This window comes from Pseudonaja textilis, chromosome 4 (genome assembly GCF_049901715.1).
Source record: "Pseudonaja textilis isolate UNSWEBS1 chromosome 4, rPseTex1.2, whole genome shotgun sequence".
In the NCBI taxonomy this organism is placed as follows: domain Eukaryota; kingdom Metazoa; phylum Chordata; class Lepidosauria; order Squamata; family Elapidae; genus Pseudonaja; species Pseudonaja textilis.
In genome coordinates, this window is record NC_141993.1 from 76,279,016 (window position 1) to 76,306,263 (window position 27,248).

General features: G+C 36.6%; 1 protein-coding gene across 6 annotated transcripts in view; it reads right to left on the reverse strand.

The window, feature by feature from the left end:
• The window catches only part of MECOM (MDS1 and EVI1 complex locus), a 534,866-nt gene that overhangs the window by 281,423 nt on the left and 226,195 nt on the right, over positions 1 to 27,248 (reverse strand). For all 6 annotated transcript variants that reach the window (XM_087933422.1, XM_087933420.1, XM_087933421.1 and 3 more), the window contains exon 2: positions 7,827 to 8,161. In XM_087933422.1, coding sequence (XP_087789548.1) covers positions 7,827 to 8,161 — 335 coding nt within the window. The remainder of the gene's footprint in view (positions 1 to 7,826; positions 8,162 to 27,248) is intronic.

Here is a 27,248-nt window from a genome sequence, read left to right on the forward strand (position 1 = left end):
TCCATGTCACAGAGCAGTGCAGGGCTTTCATCAAACACATGGTCTTTCTTGCTCACCATTTTATGAGGCACGGTTATATATACTTTTTCATATTTCTTTGTTTATAAATGCTAATAACCACACTAATTCATTTCCCACCTTCTTTCTTATTTAGATACAAATTGTGGGTTTTGTTGTTGTTACTTTAATCAAAGGTAGCCAGAGTATTTATTCTTTTTCTTATTGTTTTGAGAGCTGAACTAATATTGTAACCTCCCAAAGATTCTTTTTCACTTAGGGGATGACTTTATCATTACCATATGTTCTTGCAGATATTATTTTATATTAAAAGGCATTGTTTGAGAGGGGCTAGCAGCAATCTTGGGGGAAAAATCCACAAATGCTTTAAATTTTATTTTAGAAAGAACTTGATAATCATTATGAACACCTTCTTTTTTTCCCCTCTTTTGACATGAGCAATAAACTCTGCTTAGTACAGACAGGCATTGAATATTCCAAGTCAACTACGTTGCTTAAGGAAACATGCTCAAACAATCAGCTTTTGACAGCTGCATCTCCTGTTATTTACAATGGCCATCACAGTAATAACTCACTATTTCTATATTAATAAGGCAGTGAAATTTATTATGATGGTATTGAAAAGTTATTAAGTACTGCATCCCAAGTGACAAAGTGCCACAGCACTGTCACTATCCAAAAGCAGTTGCCCATCCATCACCAGCCATTCCAGATGGTCTTGCATCTTTATCGCTCCCAGGTTGGTGACATCACCTGTTCACCCCCTCAAAATTGATGATGAAAGCAAACAGATCTATCTTACTTACATTTACCAAATCAATTTAATTTTACAGGCTGTGGCTTAGTGACATATTGACTGTTTTCCTTAATGGCATCTACTGTACTTAAAGCAAGGAACTCATCTTTGAATCCTGGCTTGCAATGTGTCATTTCATAATAAATTTTTTTATCATGCATTTATTTAATGGGAAAAATTATGTCTTGGCGTTACTGTTCTTTAATTTAGTTTTTCCTTCCTTCCTTCCTTCCTTCCTTCCTTCCTTCCTTCCTTCCTTCCTTCCTTCCTTCCTTCCTTCCTTCCTTCCTTCCTTCCTTCCTTCCTTTTCAAATGTTGTATCTTCCTAAATGATAGCTAAACAATATTAACTTTTTTAAAAAAAGAAAAATAAATTAGATTTTCTGCCATCTTTTCATTGATTGTATCTTTTTCTTTCCTGCTACCTTGAGAATCCACTTTAAAAATAGGCTTAAACTTAGCTACACACTTAAAAACAAAATCATTCATAAAGGCATGACAATTGTACTAACCTCACCCCCCTTACCAGATTATAACTGGAATTTAACCCCATCCATTGCTGTTATTTATCCACAAAACAGCATCTGGTAGAACAGATAACAATTCTCACAATTCAGTGTGAAAGGTATTGCAGCTATCCATCATATTGTTGTAATAGCAAAAGCAACAATAGCACTTACACTTATATACTGCTCCATAGTGCTTTACAGCACTCTCTAAGTCTAAGCAGTTTACGGAGTTAGCATATTGCCCCCAGCAATCTGAGTCCTCATTTTATGACCTCAGAAGGATAGAAGGCTCAATCAACCTTGAGCAGGTGAGAATTGAACTGCTGGCAGTCTGCAGAATTAGCCTCAATACTACGTTCTAACCACTGCACCAGTGGTTCTAGTTCATCTAATGAAACTGAATAGAGGAAAACATATATAAGGAAATACTATCTTATCCAGGATATGGTGAAGCTATGGGATTCTGTCTACTACAGGAGTCTTACACTGTCCTGCAATTTGAATGGGAAGGAAGATAAATTCTTGGATGACAAGTTCTAGCCTTGATGAATATATATTGTCCATATGGAAGAGAATGCTGACTTAATAGGCCATTGGACTCATTCTATCTTCAATTATCTGCCTCCCTGCTTTTCTAACAACTCCAATCTTGCTTCACATCTTGAAACAACACAGCATGAGAAGCATGAAGATGGAATGAAACGAGAACCCAAGGAAAGGAGAAATGGCTGCCTATCTCAGTCTGCATCTTGCCTGCCAACCTCTAAGGCCACGATAGAAAACGTCTTTCTCTTCTCCATTACTAATGCCAAGGGGAGGGAACTGGGAAAGACGTTTTGTGTGTACCACTCCCTGAAATGCCTTCATTCCCCATTTCCCTCAGGATTTTTTTGAGAAAGGAAAATTCTAGCTGTGACTGTGGATTGCCTTGCTGCATATCAAAAGCTAAGAGAAAAAGGTGTGGGAATAAAAGAGCAGCTCCCTGGAAGGGAGAAGAGCAAGTTGTGAGTTGCAAATGCAAAGCAGGAGAAAGGGAAAATGATGAGGGTGCTCAGTGCCATTTCCCTTCAGCAACCATTGCTTTGTTTTGTTTTCATGAATGTAATGAGTTTGGGGGCCTCCAGAGCCTCTCTTCTCCAAGAACAGCTTAGTCTGCCCTAGTGTGCAGCAGAAAAGACAATGTGCATTTTCCTGGAATGGTTCTCTTAGTTTAACTTCAATTTCTCTTCCTTCCATAATTCTCCAAAGGCAACAAGGAAGCTTTCCACGAATTCTATACTCTAGCCAAGCCCTCCCCAAACCAGTGTTTAAGTACTGAGAAAGGAGGAATATTTGGGAGCTTGATTAGCTGGAAGGACAGTAAGAAACTAGCCCTCCCATTCCATCAGGAGTACCATATTTCCTGTAATCTGTGTAATCAGAGACAAAATATTTAGTCCCACTCTTTCACTGAAAAATAAAATATCTAAATCATACATCAGGGAACATAGTTCAATATGTCAGTATGACCCAGGGGGTTTCAATTAGCCTTTGAACGTGTACATACATATTATGTTTTGTTTCTGCTGTTTACACATCACTATAATTTATAATTTGAGGGTTGGCTGTGAGAAGGGATCAATGTTTTGCCCTCGTCTACAAAACTAGTAGCAAGGCAAAACATATTACAATCCAAGTGTAATATATAATAATTAGGATAGGAAAGAAAGTTACAAGCCATCAAACAGATGATAGATCCCATTCTTTCATACAATTTTTTCTCATTCCAGTTCCTGCCAAAGTTTAAGTTTTCAGTAGACTCTCATTAGGAATAGCAAACATGATAAATGCCACTAGCAATCTGAGTTGGTGGTTTCAAATGATTCATCCTTACTCATTTTTAATGTGATGTACTAATCTCAATATTCATTAGTAAATTAAATATATTATTTACACCTCCACCAAATGCTATAATAATTCTAAGTAATTCTATTCTCACATTTACTAAAGTGACAGAAGATCAATTTTGTCTAATCATACCCACTAGAGGCATGAATTATTCTTGGAAGTTCCATCCTATTCTTTATTTTTATGCATTCAGTTACCACTTTATACATGACTTTTATTATAAGAGGCATTTGAAGGCACAACCAAGAACAAAGAGGAAACATTAGATAAGTGCTGTATATAACAATGACTTCGTATCAGTTCAGCATTTTAAAACAATTATTAAAATTGAATCAATATTCAATAATTAGCAAAGGTAGATAATATGGTAAGAATTATACTTAGAATATACAATTTATAATGCATTCTATTTAAAAGCAATAGCTTAGACTTAGACTTATATATCACTTCATAGTGCTTTACAGCACTCTCTAAGTGGTTACACAATTGGCATATTGCTCCCAACAATCTAGGTCCTCATTTTATCGATCTTGGAAGGATGAGTCAACCTTGACCCCATGGGGATTGAACTCCTAGCAGTGAGCAGAGTCAGCATGCAATACTGCATTCTAACCACTATGCCACCACAGGTAATGAATGCATAACATAAAAACAGAGGGCAGGAAGTCTGTATTGTATGTATTCATTTTATGATGAATTATCTTCCAGAATTGTTGAGTGTTACAAAATTGCCTTTATATTAAAAAAACCAAAACATTATTGTATTTTTGTATTTTTAGCACATTCTTTTTTAGTATGAATTATCTATTTTGCTAATTTGTTTTATAGTATAGTATAGTATAGTATAGTATAGTATAGTATAGTATAGTATAGTATAGTATAGTATTAGTATGGTATGGTATAGCAATTTTCTCTTAGTGTAATATTTGCAATAAATGTAACACTTATCTTCCATTAGTTTTCCTATTGTTCTATAACAATTCTCCTGTCTGCATTCTATGTCCATTTGATAACATCCATTTAATAATAAAATCTTTGACTTGTTCAGTTTCTGAGTCATACTTCATTAGCAAGTTATAAATAAGCGTAATATTTTAGATCAGGGGCTTTCAAACTTGACCGCTTTAAGATTTGTGGACTTCAATTCCCAGAATTCCTCCTCCAGTCATGTTAGCTCAGGAATTCTGGGAGTTGAAGTCCACAAGTCTTAAACTTGCCAAATGTGAAGCCCCTTGTTTTAGATGTTAAATACATAGAATAAACAAGTGATACATTAGTGGATTGAATAGATATTCAGACACATATTGAATATTGGTATACCATTATCCCAAAGTCAAAATAATGGAAATATTTCTAATAAATAGGTGACAGGCTTCAAAGTAGCATTTGCAAAAATACACATATGATATTAAGGGAAGCCAATTGGGATTCTCAATTGCCTAGGCTTCTCTGTTGACAGGACACTGGGTGACAAGCTACAATCTTAGGACTTGAAAATATTTGATGCAATAATATTTATATTAGTCAAAGGTTAGGGTTCTACTTTATAATATATCTGAATTAGATTTTTTTAAAAGATTCAGATACCCGTAAATATTTAAATTCATTTCTGATCCTTGGCTTAGGTGGGGGAGGGAAGGAATCGTGTGGACATCCATGGCAAGATTCACTTAAAAACTGAAAGTTATTATTCTCTATAAACTATAGCAGTTCTTATTAGATTGTTGAGCAGATGTAACCACCTAGCAGGCAATCCAACTGTGCTTAACATTTCTGTGGCCTTGTCATCAAGGTCTATGAATAACCAAAGAACATATATTCCTGAATATGATTTCTGCAGTAAGAATAGTGCATTATCTGTCAGTCTGCCTGATCAAACTGGATGCCAGTTGGCTATTCCTGAATTAGCAAATTGACAGAACACAAATTATATTTTTTTTCCAAGCATGCATTCAGACAGATTAACAAAGTAAAAAAAATATTCTAGCAGAAATGCTCTATATCTATCTTAATAGCCTGGGTACATTATCAAATTTTATTCATATCATTTAATTAAATAATTAAATGCAATTGTCTCTATTAAAACATATTTCACTTTTACTAGAGCATTTTTGGCTCCATGTTTCTTCTGTTTCCACTTTCCTAATTTCCAGCCCAAGCAGTCACATCCTCATGTTAATCCTAAACCACTGGAGATAACTAGGAATCCATAAACACGGCTGAGAAACCACAGAATGAAAGAAATCAAAATTTTCAACAAACTGAGCAAATCCTTATGTCTATGTGTATACAAATTTAGGCAAATTATATGAATACTATCTGCCAGTTTATGCATTTCCCAAAAGGTTGTTCCCACGTTATGGAGTTTTGAAATGGAATTGTATTTATGAATAATTAGTTATTTTCATTTTTAAAAAAATAGCTGGCATTTGTTTACAATCTGATTTCTTGATTAGAAAACAAACAGCTCTCTTTTTCCCATGCTTGATTCAATGGACATTTAGCTTGCTGGCAAAATACTAAACCATAATGACAAACTGCAAAAAAGCTTGACCTCTGACTTTGTCCAATAACCTTTTGTTCGATTTGTGCTTTAGTCAACCAATATCTGATTAGATGATGCTTGGCTTTGGACTCAGGAACTAAGATAAAATTCAGATTTATAGCTTTTCATTCAAGTTCCTTCACAGCACTTTAATTATGACCAGAGCATAAGTATGTCACAACTTTTTATTTTAAGCCATAACCCAGTTTAAATAGCTGAATCTTTCGAGAAAAGTACATTGCCTTGCTTTTGCAAATACAGATTGGCCAAATCTACCCAAAATCACAACTGGTTTATTATGTAGGTAGAATATTGGCCTATGTAAAAACTTTGGTATAGTGGCTTATTATTTTCAGTGTACAGCCCCTGCAATTTTTTAAATTGCTGTCTTTTTCCCCACCAACATTTTGGCGAAACACCATTTTATTTTCATTACCTACCAGTTTTAAGAATAATCCTTCAAATAATCAATATTCTACATATTACTCTCTATTTACAACTTGTAAAACAAGGCTCATTCTCCTGCAAACTCTAGATCCTGCTGTAATGTGCACTACAAATACGATTATACCATTTGTACTGTATATGTCAAGCATGGATCTCAATTAGTTTCAGTATCTCATTTTTACCTCAGAGGCTCATATCTCTCGTCCCATCAACCTTATGCTTTGCCTCCAGGAAATCAACCAGTTCATATGAAACACTCCTTGTGAACTAAGAGGTGATATGCTTGAGAAGTCATGACCTTCCTGACTCTCATTGAAGCACAAAAAATAAAGTGATAAAGAGCCACCTTGTGGCTTTTCTGCAAATACAAAAGAGGTGGGAGGGGAGAGGTTTAAGAATAGTTTTCTCTCTTTTACAACTCTATTTTAAAAGTGACTCAGAGGAATTAATGGATGGCCCTGATGGGTAAGAGGCTTCACTGTTTTATCAGCAGCAACAATTAGATATAGAAAAATACTTAAGGAAGCCTTCCTTCCTTCCTTCCCAGGCTGACCATCCCAGTACCTCTGGGTGCTTAAAGAGAGCTTTTGTGAGGCTCTTTTGAGGCTCTTAAATGTTTCTCAGTATATAAAGAAAATAGATTGTCTGTTATCAAAAGCGAAACGTAAGCCTGGTAGTTACATTTGAAGACCTGGCATGATGGTAGCTGGGGACAATTCATGATATGGAGAAAAGATGAATCAACTCAGGGTATGCTGTTGTAGCTTGACAAGCCATTGGACCAGGAAGAAAGGATTACTAAATCTTTATTTGCATAAGGACAAGGATGTCATTTTAATGGATGGCTTTTCTTTCACAAAATACTATGGTCAGAAAATAGTATAATACTTTTGTTGCTGTTCATAGTTGCTAGAAAAGATCGCCAACCCTGAGGAAATATAGCAGGGGTAACTATTCTGTCATGCTAAAAGATTCTGAATAATTCTTGAAAGTAAAGGAATCTATATATTTTCTCCTTGTGAGCTGTGGATAAGCTTACTATTATATTTTGGGGAATATTTTCCCCATCATATTCACTTTAAAAAAAAAGACTTTTCAAAAATATTTAGTTGACCACATTCTATAAATTACATTACCAAAATCTTCACTCGTTTAATTAAAATTTTCAAATAACAACTCATTCCTTTCCTGTGAAAAATTCAAAACATCACCAGCAGAAATCAGAGAAGAAGAAGAAGAAGAAGAAGAAGAAGAAGAAGAAGAAGAAGAAGAAGAAGAAGAAGAAGAAGAAGAAGAAGAAGAAGAAGAAGAAGAAGAAGAAGAAGAAGAAGAAGAAGAAGAAGAAGAAGAAGAAGAAGAATTCGTCAAAGCAAATTATGTAGTAATCACTTTTCCCTGTATTCTGATATTCAGTCCAACAGAGATATTTGAATCTGTAACCCAGAAGTTGTTTTTTCTTTTCCAAAAGGTTGTATTTATCAGTAGAGAATTCTGCTGTTTGATTCAAAGTAAACAGAGTTTCCTCTGGTAAGGCAGGCAGAAGAGAAATAGAATAAATAGTAAAAATAACATTAATAACAGATAGTTAACTGATAATAAACTATAATGACAGATATTTTCCTACCTCCCATCCATTATTGGTGTCTTTAAGACTTTGGTGATGTTCTCCTACATATGGTCCAAATCTTTCACCTACTTCAATCTTCTGTTTTGTCCATATCCCTAATCCGGCTCCAGGTATATTTGACTCTCGAAGCTCAAACTCTGATGGAATTGGGATATCATCAGGAATATATATTGGAGCTTTATAAGGAGATCCCTCCTTTGGTGTGAAGGCTTCACTTGATGTTGCTGGAGAAGACCGTTCACAGACACTGAGTGACAAAGTGCTTGGCTCTCCCTCATTTTCAGGAGTTTCTTCTACTGGAATTTCAGGGAAACTCTGATAGAAACATTCACCTGAAAAGGATTCAAAACATCAAGAGCAAGATGACAAGATGAACTGGAAAAGTGATTTTAGTGTTACCCCCCTAGATTGTATAATACCCCAATGTTTTGTTTATATAATTGTTCGTAATTATTTTTACGTAGGTATGTGTGGGTCTCAAAATATTACTGAGTCCCATTATCAATCAACAGAGTTGGCATAGCCAATGGTGATGGATAAGAACATTTATAATCCAACAAAATTAGAAAGGCCACATCTTGGCCATTCCTGTGTTAACAGAAAGCATTCCATTCCTGAGAGTTAGCCAATTATTAGTGTCAGTGTTTCAGATGGGACATTTGTGATTGGCCGACTCTCAGGATGAATATGCAGCAGATGCAATAAAGAGAATCAAATCCCACCATAGCACAGCATTTGACAATACATAGCCTGAAAAATTTACACTTGGAATTCATTCAATATAATTCCCCTGTAATGTAAATCTCTTGGAAGCTGATACTTCCCAGCATATAATTCTGTTTAAGAGAGTATTTTATAATAGAGTTGCTATTTGTTTTACATTCATGTAATGACCTAACTCATAAATAACTATAAGACAAATTTTAAAAAATAGCAGGAAAAGCATGTGTAAATAAATAAATATGCAAATGTTTTAGCAAAAAATGCCTGCTAGTAGCACTCTTTAAAGCATAGTCAAGGGGTTCAGACAAACCTGTTTTGACAAGCTAGTTTTCAGCTGGGAACTGCAATTAAAATACCCTCTCTGTCTTGCCCACTAATTGCACTCCTATTGATGAAAAGATTTCAGAAACTGAGCGTAGATTTGTAGTCCTCTAATAGCAGAACACACTTCTCCAAATGTCATCCTTTTAAAGCCAAAAGAGGTTCGGGAAACAAAAGACAAGCCAGTTGACCAGAAGGAAAAAATTAGACCAAAATAGTCATCCCACCAACTACAGACATAGATCTCTGTATAAAGTCCATTATTCATTAATCCAACTGGAAGTGAATTAACTGTAACAGACCGGTTAAAGACAAAGAAACTATAACTTAATCCAGAGAAGTTGAAGTGTTCCTTATATATTGAAAGATAGATGGAGTGATGAAGTAATGAAGTTTCAACTGTCTTGGATTGGATTGTGTTCTTTGTTAGATCCATGTTAGATGCACAACCATGTTCAGACCCTGAACCTGGATATTCAAGCTTTCTGACTGAAAAGGAATGAATTTAGGACCAGAAATTAGAGTGTTTGGTGTAGTGGTTAAGGTGTTGGCCTAGAAAGCAGGAGAGTGGGAGTTCTAGTCCTTCCTTAGGCATGAAAGCCCGCTGGTTGACATTGGGTCAGTTACTTTCTCTTAGTCCAATGTACCTCATAGGGTTGTTGTTGTGGGGAAAATAGGAGGAGGAAGGAGTATGTATGTTCCACATCTCAAGTTACTTATAAAATCTTAAGTCATTTATAAAATGATGAAGGTAGAATAAAAATTTAATGAATAAATAAATTCATCCCAGCTCAGAAAGCACCAAGGACCCCTCATTTCAACCCTGAGCTACAGATATGCTCCTTTATTGGTACAGTCTTAAGCAATTACAGGATAATTAGTATACAAAGAAGAAGATTGGGTTTCTAGATACATGTCACACACCACACTCCATATTGTTTCCTGGATGGATTTCCCTGGGCCTGGCATCATTTATCACTAAATATTAAAGTAGCTGATAAAAGATTTGAGAACATAAATCACCCTGTCGACAATATACAAAAATAAGTTATTTAATTATGTGAAAAATCTCATTGCTATCTTTTTGCTAAAACAAGATGTTCAAGTTACAGGGGATAATGAGGAAACACTAAGAGTGTTTCCCAGGCAATAATTCTCAATGTTTAATTTGATTATAACTTCATTTCTAAATATGTTCCAAATAATCCAGGTGCCACAGGGTCAGACAAGAGTGTACTTTCAAACTCTCTGTTAATTAGAAGTTTTCTTTGTTATTCAAAGCATCCTGCTATGTTTTGTAAAAGGGGCAAATCCTCATGGGTGCTAAAGGTATTTTGTGTCTTGATCTTCTTATCTTTTTGAAAACAGATGTTGGGAGGAAAGCACCCTTAATTTCCTTACCCAGCATAATTTATCTCTGTATGAATCAAACCCCACAAAAACCTCAGTATGGGAAGCTGTACACACACAATTATTGTTCTGAATTCCAGATGATAAAATTGTCCCTGTTTGGAACTGAATAATATAATTGCTATGTCTAAGTTGGGGAACAGATTAGGGAATGGGGAAGTTTAGACATTTCCCTTCATTAAAAAAAAGAATAGTCATATAAATCCTCATTCCTATTTTGCAGGAAAAACACCAGCGAGCTTCAAAGGAACCCTGGAAGAAAGGTTAATTGCTACTAAAAGGCCAGGGTGGACACTGTTGTGTGAGCATTCGGCACAAACGTGTTGTGTTGGCAGGCAAAAATGCATGGGGTGAGCACGGGGATGTTCCTGATGAAGATGATAGAGCAGCCATGTGCCAAGGGTAATGCCAGGGTTTTAACCTCATGGAGCCTGGGGTCAGTTTAAACAGTAACCTGGACTTCTGTGTGGAATGTAAGGAGGAGGGAGACTTCCTTCCTTCCACTTGGGGAAACACTTCACTGTTTAGCATCCTTTTCCATTCCTAAAGCCATAAAAGTTTGCATCAGACTATTTCAGTGTGAGTGTGTGTGGGTGGAGTAAGGGGGGAGAGAGGGAGAAAGAATCAGAGAGAGAGAAAGAGCGGAAGAGAGAGAGAATTGGAGAATTTAAAGCAGCCAGTGCCCCCTTCACCTTAGGCTGCAGGAGCTAATAAGCTAAATAGAGAAATATGCTTGTGGTTAACAGCTAAGTGCCATTGGAGGGAAAGTTCAAGGTTGTCTTTTTCTAACCCTCAATAAGCATGCTGAGCTAAGTGCAAAATTCAGCTGCAGTGAAACACCCAGCATTTTGATTTTTAATTTTTCTCCTCCTTGCTCTGTTTTTAAAGCAATGTTTCATCTTATCTTTTAAGATTCTAACTTTTCTATCCAATATGCAAACTGGAACCTGAGTCTTATGCGGGCTCAGTTTTTTAAAAAAGATCTCTTCTGATCCTTCCTATTTGTTTATTTGTTTGTTGGTTTATTTATTGTTTATTTGTTTATTTATTTTTATTGATATTAGACTTAGAAGGCCACCTAATTGCAAAATGACTGGGTGGCTCAAATAGTTAAAAAGAAAAAGGATGATTAAAAGAGACATGAATGTTGCCCATGCTACCTAGAGCGATCTCTAGATTATATCTTTGCAACCTCTCTCAGATGTGTGAATTTCATTTTGCAGAATTCTGGGCAATGTTTATACCAGCTTGCAGTGTTTCTCAACCTCAGCAACTTTAGAGATGGATGGACTTCAGTTCCCAGAATCCCCCCAGTCAGCATTCAGCCATTTTAAAATTGGTGAGAGTGAGTAACACTGAAAGAAGGGCCCCTTTCAAATAGCACGTGGCCAATTGCCTTGTGAAATCTTGATAGAATCTCCAGACCTGGGGATCTGTAGTAATACGGGTAGTCCTTGACTTACAATAGTTCATTTAGCGACTATTCGAAGTTACAACAGCACTGAAAAAAGTGACTTATGTCTGTTTTTCACACTTAGACCACTGCAGCATCCCCATAGTCATGTGATCCAAATTTGGATGTTTGGCAACTGGTTCATATTTATGATGGTTGCAGTGTCCCAGGATCATGTGATCATCTTTTGTAACCTTGACACTGACAAGCAAAGTCAAAGGAAAATCTAGATTTCCTTAATATCTTATTATCTTAATATCTTACTTAGCAACAGTTGTGGTTGTAACTTGAGGACTACCTGTATTTTGTATGCCCCTTCTCATACTATGTAGAAATAAAACAAATTATACGTAATATACCAAATTTGTTTCCCTTCCTTTCTTTCTTGCTACAGCAACCAGAATGAATAGATAAAAATAGCGTGTCACTCCAAAATATCATTAATTCAAAGTTTTTCCTAACTTTTTTTGACTTTGCAGGAATATACGGTAATTCCAAATGGCTGACTCAAGAAGGAATAATTTCCCCACAGCCTACTGAAATTTTTAAAACTGTCTATTTTACCATTTAAGAAGTTTTAATGCCAGCAAAGTGCCTGTTGAAAGGGAAAAAACATTTTTTTTACCTCAGAAATCTATACTTCTTTAAATAAACTGTTACTTCCTACTCAGAATCATACTGGCATAGCAGGATTTGTTTCAATACCAGTTAAGCTTGAAGGTGATTATGAGGTTGAAATTTTTACTCTTAAGAGGAGGAAGAATTCTGGGTAAAATATATTTTCCAGTCAGTAGCATGATGTCAGGAGTCCTGTCAGCCTTCAGAGTCAGAGCCAACCCTAATGTTTTAAAAAATCCAAATGTTTTGCTACTCTAAAAAGACACGCTCATTTAAAAAAATCTGGGAACTTGCAAGCTATAAAATAATATGGTGATTACAAATTCATTTAACATGCATAATAATAAAAATGAAGGGTATGAGTAGAGTAGAAACATATATTTTCAAGATATTTTGATCCAGGAAAATAATGGATTTCTCTGCTGGACTTCTCAAGTAAATTATTGAATTCTTTCAAGTTCAAGTTGGTAGCACCATTTTTTGTCAATATTAATAATACTACTTTTGAATTTTGGATCTAGGAGATTAAAAGCAGCGTAAATTGCTAATAACATTATTCAAAGCATTCTACTTTTAGATGAGTGAAACATTATTTAAATATGTTCTAAAACTTTCATTCAACAAATGAATTCAACACACACACACACACTCAAAGTTCAAGGCAGAAAAATAAACTGGAATAACTTGCTGAAGATATAACTTAAAATGAAAGGAAGAAGTTAAATAAACCAAAAACAGAGTTGCAAAATAAGCAACAGTGAACCTAAGATCAAATCCTGAGGGATACTCATTGTCCACATGATCATATTCAGAACTTTTTATTGGAAGAATCTTTTGAACTATGGGGGGTGGGAACATTTCCATCACTTTGTATATCTGATTTGCACGCCTTATTTCTCAGATTCAGAATTCTACTGATGTTACCACTTCATTTTCAGTAAAAGACATCTTTGCTCTAATCTAAAGAGTCTAAATTTTTTTTTCTTGAATTTTGAATGGAACACCACCTGACATTATTCTGAATCTCATCACCAGCCCACCCGGAGAAAATATCCAGTTTCTTCTGAGCGTGTTTGATCATCATGTCATCCCCAGCTAGTGACCAGGAGGATCTGGGAGCTGTGGGGGGGCAATCTTTGCTGATACCGGAGGTGCCAGCAGCTGAATTGCTAGCGGACCTTACCCTGGAAGAGGTTCCAGCTGTGAAGCCCAGGTGGTCATTGGGAGTTGGCTGGAAGGATCCCGAAGAGCGCCCCCCCTCCTGGAGTCACCACTACCCGATAGTGTGGGAGAGAGGAGCCATGGCAAGAGAAGGAAAGGAGAGAATTTTTACTGGATCAAGCCAGGCATCTCCTCAATGAGGCATTCGGACAACCTCACGTCGCACCAAGGTATGAAGGGAAAGGGGGAGCAAGCTCAGCCAGAGGCAGCCAAGCTGCCCCCACCACCATAATTCAGCCTGAGCCAGCGCAGCAGCCAGCTGCAGCCCCAGGGACCCCAGCGGGAGGTGTGATCCCTAGAAGACGCAGAGCTCTCAAGCTGCCTCCATTAGAAGTGAAATTTGGGGGAAATCCCAAAGACTTGGGTTTCTTCCTAGCACAAGTTTGGAGCTATATGGAAGAATACAGGGATGAGTTCACCTCAGAAGCAGCCAAAGTGAGATGTGTTACCAGGGCCCTGGAGGGAATAGCTGCAGAGTAGATGGTGACTTTGTATAATGATAACTCCCCCCAACTGCTGAACTATATTGGCTCCAAGCATTTGGTAGTGGACTATAGAAACCTGAATGCAATTTCTGTGGAAAACATGTACCCCCTCCCCCTGATGAAGGACATGCTAGCCTACCTGGCTAAAGGGAAATTTTTCACAAAGTTGGACTTGAGAGAGGTGTACTACCGAATCCAAATTAAAGAAGGAGATGAGTGGAAAACCTCTTTTTACTGTCCGATGGGTTGTTTCCAGTTCAACGTTCTCCCATTTGGCCTACAAGGGGCTCCAGCCGTATTTATGCAGATGATCAACCAGGTGTTACAGGAACATTTATACAAGGGGGTTTTGGTTTACCTTGATGACATCCTTATCTACACGGAATCCTGGGATGAACATGTGAAACTGGTGCGTTCAGTACTACAGAAACTGCAAGCTGCTAAATTGTATGCTAAACTGTCCAAATGTGAGTTCCATCAAGAGAAAATCGACTATTTGGGGTATCGCATTTCACAAGAGGGCATCGAAATGGATCCAGGGAAGGTGCGGGCTGTGTTGGAGTGCCCCCCCCCGCACACACGAAAACAACTTCAAAGCTTCTTGGGATTTGCCAGCTTTTACCGGCAATTCATCCCGTCTTTTGCTAAAATAGCAATGCCTATCACCAATCTCTTAAAAACTAAAGGGGAGGTGAAACCAAAGCCTAGCAAGCCACTGGAGTGGTCCATGGAATGCCAAGCCACCTTTGAAAAGCTGAAACGACTGTTCGCTGCAGAACCAGTGCTAAAGCATCTGGACATGGATGCCCCTTTAATGATCCAAGCTGATGCGAGTGATGTGGCCATTGGAGCGGTATTACTTCAAATCAAATCAATGAGAAGGGATTTACAACCCTTTACAACCCTGTGCCTACACCTCCCGTAAACTGACTGAAACTGAAAGAAGGTGGGCCATCTGGGAAAAGGAAGCTTTTGCAGTTCGCTGGCTCTATTGACATGGAGACATTTCTTAGAAGGAGCAAAACACCCATTTGAGGTATGGACTGACCATAAAAATTTGGAGGCCTTAAAAACGCCTCGAAAACTGTCTCCTAAACAAGTTCGGTGGGCCCAGTATTTTAAGTGGTTTAACTTCTCACTAAAGTACATCCCAGGGAGGAGGAATTTTATGGCGGATGCTTTATCTAGACTGCCTCAATATAACAGTGTTCGTCAGGAAGTGATATGGCCGATTGTCTCAACCAAACAACTAGCTGCCCCGGTGATCACTAGTGCACAAAAGAAGAAACAAGAAGTGGGTTTATCGGATGATTTGACGGTGCAATTAAAGGAGGCCCTAAAACTTGATGGCTCAAGTTTTGATGATGGCTCAGGTTTTGATGAGTTCCTGGCTCATTCGAATAACTGTACAGTTAGAGATGGTTGGCCTGGATGGGAGCAAAGTTGTATGTACCAGAGACACTGAGAAGCCAAATATTGCAACAAGCCCATGACTCTAAAGTGGCTGGTCACTTTGGATTCGTGAAAACCTTACACCTTGTTAAGCGACAATTCTGGTGGCCTATGTTGAAGAAGGACTTTGAAACTTATGTGGCTAGCTGCTCAGTTTGTGCCTCAGCAAAAAGGCCTCCTGGTAAGCCAGCAGGGCTGTTACAAAATGTGGCTAGGCCAACAGCTCCATGGAAGGAAATCTCTATGGACTTTATAGTAGAGTTACCTGAGAGCACCGGAAACACGGTTATTTGGGTAGTAACCGATTTGTTTTCCAAACAAGCACATTTCATACCTTGCTCTAAGATTCCCTCAGCAAAATCGTTGGCTAAACTATTTATACTACATATCTATAGACTGCATGGCGTTCCTGAACGTATAGTTTCTGACCGAGGGGTTCAATTCACCTCGAACTTTTGGAGGGAGTTCCTGAAGTTAATAGGCTCCACCCAGGGTTTAAGCTCTGCCCACCATCCCCAAACCAATGGGGCCTGTGAGAGACCTAATGCAGTACTAGAACAATATCTCAGATGTTACATAAATTATCAACAGGATAATTGGGCTGACTTATTGCCATTTGCCAAGGTGGCATACAACAATTCTGTTCATAGTAGTACTGGATTCACCCCCTTTAAAGTGGCATCAGGACAAGACTTTGTACCCATACCCAAGATTCCTTGTGAAAGGCCTAACATCCAGTCATTAGACGAATGGATATCTCAACTCCAACTTAACTGGCCAATCACTCATAAAGCATTAGATGACACACATCAATCTCATAAGAAGTTTGCAGATAAAAAGAGAACTCCACAGAAGACCTATCAAGTGGGTGACAAAGTTTTCCTGTCCACCAAATACCTACAGCCACTCAAAAGTTGAAGAAACTTGGTCCTAAATATGTGGGTCCTTTCACGATTGAACGGATCGTAAATCCTGTGACAGTCCAATTGAAACTACCAAAAACTCTTTGACGAATTCATCCGGTTTTCCATGTTAGCTTGTTGAAACCTGAACACACTTCTGGTCTGAGACCAACCCAGACTTATCCTCCTATACTGATTGAAGAGGAACAACATTTTGAAGTTAAAGAAATTTTGAACTCTCGAAAATGGAGGGGTCGCTTCCAATACTTCATAGCTTGGAAACATTTCCCTTCTTCCCAAGCTGAGTGGGTCAATGAGAAGGATGTTAGAGCCCCTACGCTGATCAAAGACTTTTGCACAAAGTATCCTGATAAACCCTAGAAATGTATTTAATTATTAATCAGTATCTTTATGTTGTTCTCTCTTGCAGGACTAACGTCTTTTTTCTAGGAGGGCCGAATGTCAGCCTTCAAGATCTTCTACTACTGCTTTGCATCTTTTGTCTGCCATAAGTAACGGGGGGAGGAGGGGGGATAATGTCTGGGAAGACAGGTGGAGATGTTACATTCTTGTGTTGTGTAAATGAGGAATGGGGGGGGAGTATAAATTCCTGTTTAAGTTTCTATTTCTCGGTTAGCTTTCTTTTCTCTGCGCAGCTGCAAACCTTTATCAAAATATGCCAAGGTCAATGGATAGAGGCCTCATCACCACCTGAAGATGTCCACATGATCATATGCAGAACTTTTGATTGGAAGAATCTTTTGAACTATGGGGGGTGGGAACAATTCCATCACTTTGTACATCTGATTTGCGCGCCTTATTTCTCAGATTCAGAATTCTACTGATATTACCACTTCATTTTCAGTAAAAGACATCTTTGCTCTAATCTACAGAGTCTAAGTTTTCTTTCTTGAATTTTGAATGGAACACCACCTGACACTCATAGATAACTCAAAGGATTGAGGATAGACAATTGTTCAGTTAATCAAAAATGTGTGATGAGAAATATAAGAGAGAAACCAATGGGGAACTGTATCACGGAGGCCAATGACTCAAAAAAGAAAATAGGACTTTACTATCAAAGATGTCAAGAGCTGTAAACAAATCCATAGCACCAATTCCTAGAAGAAAGAAAAAAATATTTGGTATATTTTTTCCCTTAACCTGTATATGTTAATGACTGTCATACAAAGTACATACTCATAACAGTTTCTCATTTCTTTTTCTGTAGCCAAAAATTCTGCATAAATTCTAGAGTATATCCAGCACAAGTAGAAGCTGTAATGAGTGCAATTTGAATCTAGGAGCAACTGGATTTCTTACTTTGGAAAATGCAGTTGAAGCTGGTTAATGTACAATAAGATTGGCTGAATCGTATCACTTGACACATAAATGTTGGGGCATTCACATTCATAGAAAAACAAAGCACTCTTTACTGTTATATATTAACGTCATGGAAGAAAATAACCTAGAAATGTATTTATTCATTTATTTTCTAGTATATAGAACTGAAGGTGGCATACATAAGAAAACCCAGCATGTTTCCCATCAAAAATTGTTTTCCCCCATAGAATTCAACACGAATCACCCATAATATATCTACAAAGTCCCTTTTTCTCATTCTAAACTACTTCTTCATATCCTGCAATAGAACCATGAGCTGAAAAGAGTATAACAATGGAAAAAATTATTGAGAAGGAGGGCAGTAAAAACAAAGACACCAAGGACAGCCATAGGTGGACTTTTGCTGTGGTGTTATTACTGCGTAATGTTTTATTGGTTTATTTGGAATATTTGACATAGTTTCTATACATCTTATTCCTTTAAATGTAACAACAGTAACATATCCAAACATTTGAAAATATAGAGAGTACTTCGGTAAACACTGATCAAACTAACACTTGATCTTCTTAACCCAAAGGTGCTTTTTAAAGAGGCAACTGGACTTTCTAGTGTTTTCTTTGAAGGCATTTCAAAGTGAAACGTCTTCAAAGAAAAACCAGAAAGTGCGGTTGCTTCTTGAAAAAGCACTTTTGGAACAACCATGACCTGGATGACTGAGAATCTCCATAGACATTGATCTTCTTAACTATTTATTCGGTTTTTCTTTGGAAAGGCTAACATGTTGAAACCAATGGATGCCAAATTTCAATAACCCTCCGCCATGCCTGCTCAGCTCCTTTTTCAGATTTACAGAAGGCTTGGCTGGCAATCTAAATAGAATGGTGGGCTTCCAACTCCATAAGCTGAAAGAACAGTGGTCAGAAGCAAAGCAACTAGAAAGCAAAGAAGTTGATTTAGAATGTGAGCAGAAGAGTAAGAGTAAGTTTCCCATTATCTCTATATGTGAGAAATAGAAATCATATCAGTTTCTAAAGGCATGAAGCAAAAACCTACATTTAAGAGGTCCTCAATTGAGGTCTGTTTTCCCTGCAATGTTCAGACTAGGTTTGCCTAATATGCTAGCTACAGGTAAAACCCAATGGTCAGGAAGAGTTATGTTCAAATTAAATCATCTGAATGGCTTTGGGGTTCAACTTTGTCTACCTCGTAGGTTTATAGTGAAAATAAATGAGATCATAGCCCTCTGAGCTCCTTGCACAGTATAGAAGCTAATGATTCAAAAATTTCCTTTGAACTGAACTTATCTTTCTGTGTATCCCAGATTAATCTACCTATAAAAATATTGACCCCAAAACATACATTCTGCTTCCCCCGCAAACAAAGAAAAGAACTGAGCTTCTGAAACATCATAATGAACTGCAGATAAAACATCAATAAAAGCTACAGATATTGAGAATGCAATAACCCCAGTCCAGCTGCAGCTTAAGAAAAGACCAATTCTATATGAGTAAGTGGTCGTTCCCAACTAGCAGTTAATACCATGTAATAATATGCTAACTGCACTAGAACAGCCACATTGTTTCTGGAACATGTCAATATCAGCTCATGCAATAACTAGCAACATTTGGGACTCTGGATAGTGTCAGTTGTGTCTAATTGAGTAACGCTGTCTAAGGCAACTGACGTGCACCAGACTTCATCTCTTAATTAGGGGCCAATATTGAAAGACTCTGGGTCAAATTCTGCTTTACAATTACATGGATGCTGTTCTTCTTGATGTCAGCAAGAGCTGCACCTGTGTAACTCTATATGGAATTAAGCATTCTGCATTTTATAAAACTAGTGGTAATCCCTGCAAAGCACAACTCTGAATTCATTTGCAGTTTTTTAACCTCATTTTTACTCATGGTATAGCCCAGCCAACTTTGATTAGTATATTTATTACTTTCCTCTACTAGAACTCAACTGCAATTGTAAATATTGTTGAAAGATTATATGCAGTTAACTGGTAGTGAACTGCCCCATTATTTTTAGCAAAAGTATCAGCAAAGTTTTGCCCTGGTTGAGAAAGTTTGCACAAAAATATTTATGCTTCTGATTTTTCAGATGACATTCTATATAACATCTGGAAACATCACATGTAGAAAATGACAGTTCTTAAATTTTATATACCAGAGTTAAATCACTATAAGGAAATCAGAACAGCTACAATGAAAAAGAGAGTAGCTGATCAATGCTGATTTTATAAGTTTCCATAATATATCTAGAATAGATTTCCTTACCATGAAACCTTTAGTGCTACAAATCCTGGAATTCCCAGCATGTCAATTTTTGAAAGAATAAGAAAAGTTGATTATTATTAGAGTTGGTTGCATAGTCAGTCAGATGTTTACACTGGATGTGACATTTTAATCCACCTATGGAGTCCTTCCCATGGATCTGGGATAGGCAATTGTTTGATTGTGTTCAATGGGGCTGCAATTGACTCATGGTGATTTTTATCACTGCCAACGTGTTCAAGTAGTACTCCAAATATTTTGAGAGTACACCCATGGGGCCTATTACTGTTGGTATTATCTTTGCTTTCTTTTACTAACTTTTATAATAACTCTTTACTCTTTCTTTGCACATTTTTACCTCTATTGCAAGTCTTTGCATTTTGTGATTTTCTTCTTCTTATTTAAACTTAAATTTAAACATGTATGCTACCTGAAATAAATTCAGCAAGGGGAATGCTTAAAGAGTAACATATTAGTAGATATTAATCTAGTGATATATTAGTAGATATTGGAATGGGTTGCATGAGACTACAAGAAAGAAAAGATTACAGCCTTACTATTACTTACACAGATGTAGCTATGTTATTATTATTTCATTTAACATTTTTACACCCCAAAAATCTTTTCTTTTTCTTTTTGGTTTCAAATCATTCTAAATGCATCCACAAATACCCTTAGAAAAAGTATTATCTGTGAGTATGGATTTGGGGGGGAAGGAGTGTGTTATGTCCATGTGGATAAAATAGCTCCAAAAATCTAAGATACACACACCTCTGATTGATTCATCAATGTTGCAGCCTGACCTGCTCTGACATAAAGCAACTTCAATCAATATCCAAAAATAACAGCCAAAGCCACATAGACAGTCTAAAAAACAAAACAAAATATAATTGTACCAATAATGATGGAAGGCAATTAGCTTCATTCCTACTGTTTTGACTTAACTCAGTTGTAGAAAATTATATTGTAAATTAAACTTTATTATACAGTATTGTTTTTAATCAGCATATATTAAATTAAATCATTACCAGTTTCCAGTCACTTTAAACTAGAATATCTGAAAGTGATGCTGAGAATATTGCAAAAGTAATGTGTTATTTTCCCGTTTAAACAAAAGTTGCAGTCAAAAACACCGATTTTTCCCAAAAGACAGTAAAGTCTAACAGAATAACCTAACTAAAGTCAAAAGAATAAAACAGCACATTGTAGCAGCAACTAATTTTAATTGGATTCAGTTTATCATGTTTTCTAGGGTATCACAGAAGCAGAAGAAAGGATTAGAATTATTTCCACATTTTGTCATTTGACATAATGAGGAAACAGAAGGAGGTCTTCATCCTTGATGAACAAGGCAAACCACAGGAGATGTTTCACATGCCAGATAAAATAGTGTCAAAAAACAAGTGTTGCACCACAATATAGCAAAGTGCACTTAGTCAGGAATGAAATGGCTAAATCACTCACTTTTTCTTAAGGAAGAACACAGTTTCTAAAAGGGTGAAGACATTCAAGTTGGAGACTGAGAAAAGGGACGGAAAGGTTGCAATACACCCACTCTGTTTCACTAAATTACATGAACATTTGTTACAGTGCTTTTGAGTAAATAATTTGTGCTTGTTCCTAATAAAATACATGACTCTCTTAGCATAATCAACTGTAAAGACATTTCTATATGGAAGACATTTTTGGTTACTTAACTATCTTCCTGATTCACACAGGTGTGCCTTATCCCATCTTTCATATGCTTACTTGGTTAGAAACCTTCAACACTTTCATTTCTCAGGCATGCTTTTAGAAAGAGGGGGAAATATGTCTTTTCCAAGCTTCTTAAAATTTCATCAGAAACTATACTTGGAAACATTTCCCCTAAGCTTCCCTTGCAATCTCTTCTTTAAGATGTCCAGTAGTGGACAATCCACAACTTCTGAAGGCAGACTACTCCACTGTTCTAACTGTCAGGAAATTACTCTTTATTTTTAGGGTGGATCTCTCCTTGATTAGCTTCCATCCATTGCTTCTTGGCCTGCCTTCAGATGCTTTGGAGAATATGTTGACTCCCTCTTCTTTTTTTTTAACAAATTTTATTCAGTTTTCACATTAAAAACAAAAATCTCTTTTTAGTGGACAACATATTTCTGGGTCATCACCTTTACATGCAAATATGACAGCAATTATACATTCATATATGCATACTTAATTCTATTATTACTTTTTCCATTCCAAATCTTCAGTAAGAGAAACAAACACATTAATTCTAGCCTCTTTCATTAATCTCAATCGAAACATCTCTTTGTTTCATTTCAATTATTTCAAATATAATCCTTTAATATTTATTTTAAAAATAAAGATAAACAATATGTGTTTGCATAATAATAACAATAATAACAATAACAATAACAACAACAACAATAATAATAATAATGTTACAAATGTCTCTCCTTGGTTTTAATAGTCTATATTAACTTATTAATTTAGTTGGTTCAATTTTAGTTGGTTCTTTAGTCTGTCGTATTTCCTTTCCATTACACATTCTTTTTATAAATTCTAAATTAATACAAATTTTAACACTAAAAAAAAAACAAGTATAGGTTTCCCCCCTTTTACTGTTTGAGTGTGACACCTCAATGATTAAAATATACCTTTATTCCCTCATCTTGATTCCCAATAAACCATTATTTTTAAGAAGTTACAATAATAATCATTACATCTTTTCATTTGGATTCCGCGGCATATTTTCCCCACTTGATTTTTAATAAGAGTTATCAGTATCTTTATTACCCTATTTTCTAAATATTTTTAATTGCAGAAATATTCTTATTACCCCTTGTCACCCTGCAGAATCCCCTTTTTAATTCATCAACCCCCTTTTTAATTCATTATCTCTGAAAAAACAATTTCTTTTCAACATTTTACTATTTCCGTATTTCTTTATTTCATGCACCTGTTTCTTACTGCTTCTCCTCCCCCTCTTTTCCCCATATCTTTTCTCATTCCAGTTTATATCCCTCTCTTTCTTAACATCTTCCTTTCCCCTTTTCTGCTGGGTCTTTCTGTCTTTCCTGACTTCACAGGTATTCCCCCTTTTGATTGCCTTCTTAAATTTCAACTTTTTAACCTTCCTTCTTTCCCCACTTCTTTGTAGTGTTCTTTGTGTTGTCTATTTAAAATGCCTTCTCCTTGAATCGACTCCTCCTCCTCTGAAGCTCTTTCTTCTTGTTCTTCAATAACTATTTCCATTTTTTCTAACACAGAGCAAAGTGATTCGCCTCTTTCCTGTAGTAATTCTCTCATATTTTTAAGTTCCATTTTTAATTCCCGAAGAGATATCATCATGACACACTCTTGTATTTTATGATCGCTAAAGTCCACAAAAAACCCCATTTTTACTTTCTTTCTTTCTTTCTTCTTTCAATTTTCTAAAGTTCTCAATTATTCCAGCTGAGCATCTATACCAAAAACATCAATCAATCCTATAGTGTCTTTCCTTGCTTTTTTCTTTATTCTGGTTCTGCTTTCACTTTCTAAGATTCTTACTTTGTTTCAATATTTATTTAATGTTATATCCACACAAGTTCATTCAGAAACAGGAGGCTTTCCCTTTTGTTTGAGCTCAAGTTTTTGTCAAAAGGTGGCACTCTCTATTATACAAAGTCTTCACCTTTTTCCCCTATTTTTTTATTTAGGGTTTTTCGAACCTCAGTATTCCAGCACAGTCCAGTCTTCAATTTGTAAACTTTATCATTATTATTATTGACAATCTTAAGTCCAGCTTTATTTTATGCCTGTTTATTCCCAAAATATTTTAGTTCAATTTAGTTAAATCTTTAGTTCCAGCTTCTTCCTTTCCCGGTTCGAAGCCCCGCTTAGCTGTCAAAAATACTTTCTTTTTTTTCCCCCGTCCCTTCGTAATTTCGCGGCTCACTTTTCTTTTCTTAAAAATTCCATGTTACCTTAATCCCGGGGTACTTTTGTTTAGTTGTATTGCCCAGTTGTCCCGGTTCAGATGTTATCCACCTTTCTTCCCTCCTGCACAAATCTTAATCCAGCTGAATTCTCCTCTTTGGGGTGGCCATTTTAAACCATTGCTGCAGTTGTCTTCAGGGGAAAAAGACCAAGCCCAGTGGGGGAGATGCGGCTCCCCTCAACCTGGCTTGTGGCTTCCTCTTACTCCGCCGCCCCTCTAAGGCATCTTCAGCCTCTAATCATAATAATCGGGGCTCTCCAACGAAAGAGCATGGACCATAGCCGCAGAGAGTCGCAATCTATGGTCCGTCAGCGAGGAGGCTCCCTTGACTCTCAGCCCTTATCATAGTCTCCTCTTGGAGCACCCCCCCCAAACTGGAAGCTCCTCTCAAAATTGTGGTGCCGACTGGCGACAGGGAGCTGCAGCAGAGGGATGAAAGAGCCACATGCGGCTCCAGAGTCTCAGGTTGCCAGCTCCTGGACTAGACATATGCAATTCCTGTAACCATTCTTCATATAGAACAATGCCAAAACACTAATAAATTAGAGAAGCATGCTTGTATGAATCTACTGTATATATTTCTTAAGGATCAATGAATGAATAGAAACCAATTTCTTATTTTTTCTCCCAGCCCATCTTTTTGTAACAGTTTGGTCTAGTGGTTAAGGCACCAGGTTAAAAAGAAAGCTGGACAGTCCCCGCCTCTCTCTCAGCCCAACCCACCTTATGAATGGAGGGGTGGGGTGTTGCTGTGGGAAAAATAGGAGAAGGAAGGTGTGTTGGATATGTTATTTGTAAGAATAATAAAAGCAGAGTGCAAATAAATGAATAAAATTAAGATGAAACTTTTTGCCTGTGGTAGATATTGGGGAACACAGAAAATTGTTACTCAGATTTCGAATGTTCTGTTTATATATGGTAAGTATAAGGGTGTTCCTAACACATTTGTAACTACCTTTCAGAAATTCTAGATCATTCTAAGTGCCTGTTATCATAAATTTTAAAATGTCACAATTTTCATTGGTGGGGGTCAAACAGCCCTTATTTTGGGGATTGATCAATGTCTTTTCCTTTCAACGTAGCACAGTAGCTCCAGGCATAGTATAACATTAGCCTGCATAAGCCAGATCACATTTTATTTGGAAAGAAATACCACTGAATTCAATTACTGTATAAACAGTAGCTTACTTACTTATAGTTTTATTTGTCTAGCTAAGCCACAACGTATTTTGTTTGTGTGTGCTTACCATATTGTGTAAAGCCTGCCAATACTGGTATGTCCAATACAATGTGTTAGCTTAGATGATACTGAACTCTGCCAAAGTATCTCTGATAATTACCTTACTTGGAACTAATACAGTATTACAATGAAGTCTTCAATACTGTTCAGAAGTTTATAAATCTGACTGCTTTTGAACCACTTCACTGGAACAGGAAGAAAATACTATCAGAAAGATAAATGAGAAAGAAAATGGATCATCTGTTTCTTTTCACAAGGAAGAGCACTTACAAAAACCATCTAAGGGAGCATTCCCTGGAGTTTTGTATCTGGAATTTATTTTCATTTTGCACAGTCCAAATCCACCACCCCTCCTCAAAAAAACTAAATGTAATATCAAAATGAAAAACAAATAATGTACCAAAATATGTTAAATCAAAATGTCTCTTTCTGTACTTGATGGGATAATCAAGTCTTAATCAAGTGTCTCTTGAAAGGATGGAAAGAATAAAGCAGATTTTCATAAAGCAGGAGTTTAGGAGTGACCATTGCATATGCCTACTTCAGAGGGTCTTTAGATATATCTATAGTATAATCCAATATGTATATTGATTTTTTGTTTTCCCAACATAACCTGCAGAATAGGAACGGGGAAGCTCTAAAATGAGATAATAGTACTGCTATCAGAAAATGATAAGAGTTCCTCCTTGAATCTACTTTTGGAAAAGTCAGTTGCTGACTTTGTGCTAAAAGTGACATCAAATGTAGTAGCCTGAAATTGATAAAAAGCACAAAAGTCCAGCATCAGGTTGATGTACTTTTCAATAATGAATAATGGAATGACAATTCAGAGTAAGAATCTCTAACATTCATTTGCTTTCTTTTGGTTTGATTTGATTATTTGATTTTGATTTAGGAGTCATCCAACTCCAAAATGACACTGGGTGGCTTAGTTAAAATACTAACCACTAAAAAGAACCTGAGCATTCAGACAAACTGCCCAACCCATCTAGGGCTCCAAAAATATCCCACCCCAGGCCTGGGAGAACAGCCAAATTTTTAAAGTCTTTGGAGCAATATCAAGATGGAAGCTAAACTGATCTCTAAATGGATATAATATTGGGCATCATGGATGTTAGGTTGGGGATCACTATATAACTAGAAATCTAAATGTTTCAACATGTACTTATATATCATAATCTGTGCTATAGGTCTATTATTTTAGGTTTTTCACTATGTAATTTCAAAATCATCAAATGCTTTATGTAGTTACAATAAGAAATTATCATATAAAATGCAGGAGTTAGCATCCCTTACAACAGATAGTTCTCAACTTACAACACTTTGTTGTAAAATGCCACAGATATTGAGCATAATTAGAAAAACTCATTTAACCAATGTTTCCTTTAGCGATAGATATTTTTGGCCTCAGTTGTGGTCATTAGTCAAGGACTATCTATACAAGCAAATATTTGAATTAGCCATACAAATATTGTAATGTGAATAATAACAGTAGAATAAGAAAAGTACATAGAAAATGATAATTAATTGGTGCAGGGGTGTTTTAATGTTGTTATATAAGCCCTCCGATTTTCAGAAAACCTTTAATTTTTGCATAAATACTGTAAAGAAGAATTGGGTCCTGGTTGCTTTAGAAATGCTGCCATATTTTGAAGAAAAAGCATCGTATGTATCCAAATACTAACATAGTCATGGATGGAGATACTCAGTTAAATACATGTTTGTCTAGAAGAGTCATCATCTGGCTAGCATCTCGGTTGAATGTTTCTAAGCAGCTAACTGATGTATACTAAACAAATTTGGTTTGGCTGCAGCTAAAGCCGCCCTGTGGAAATTCTCAACATACATTTGTTTGATTGAACTGTCATTTTCAGTTGATCTGCTGATGATCTGTGTCACTTTGTTTAAATGTCCTTGCATTTTTTTCTTTATAGAGAGAGAAAAAAAAACAAAAAGAAAAGAGAAAAGAAAGCCATGGTTTCTGTGATGGATTAAATGGAGGTGAAA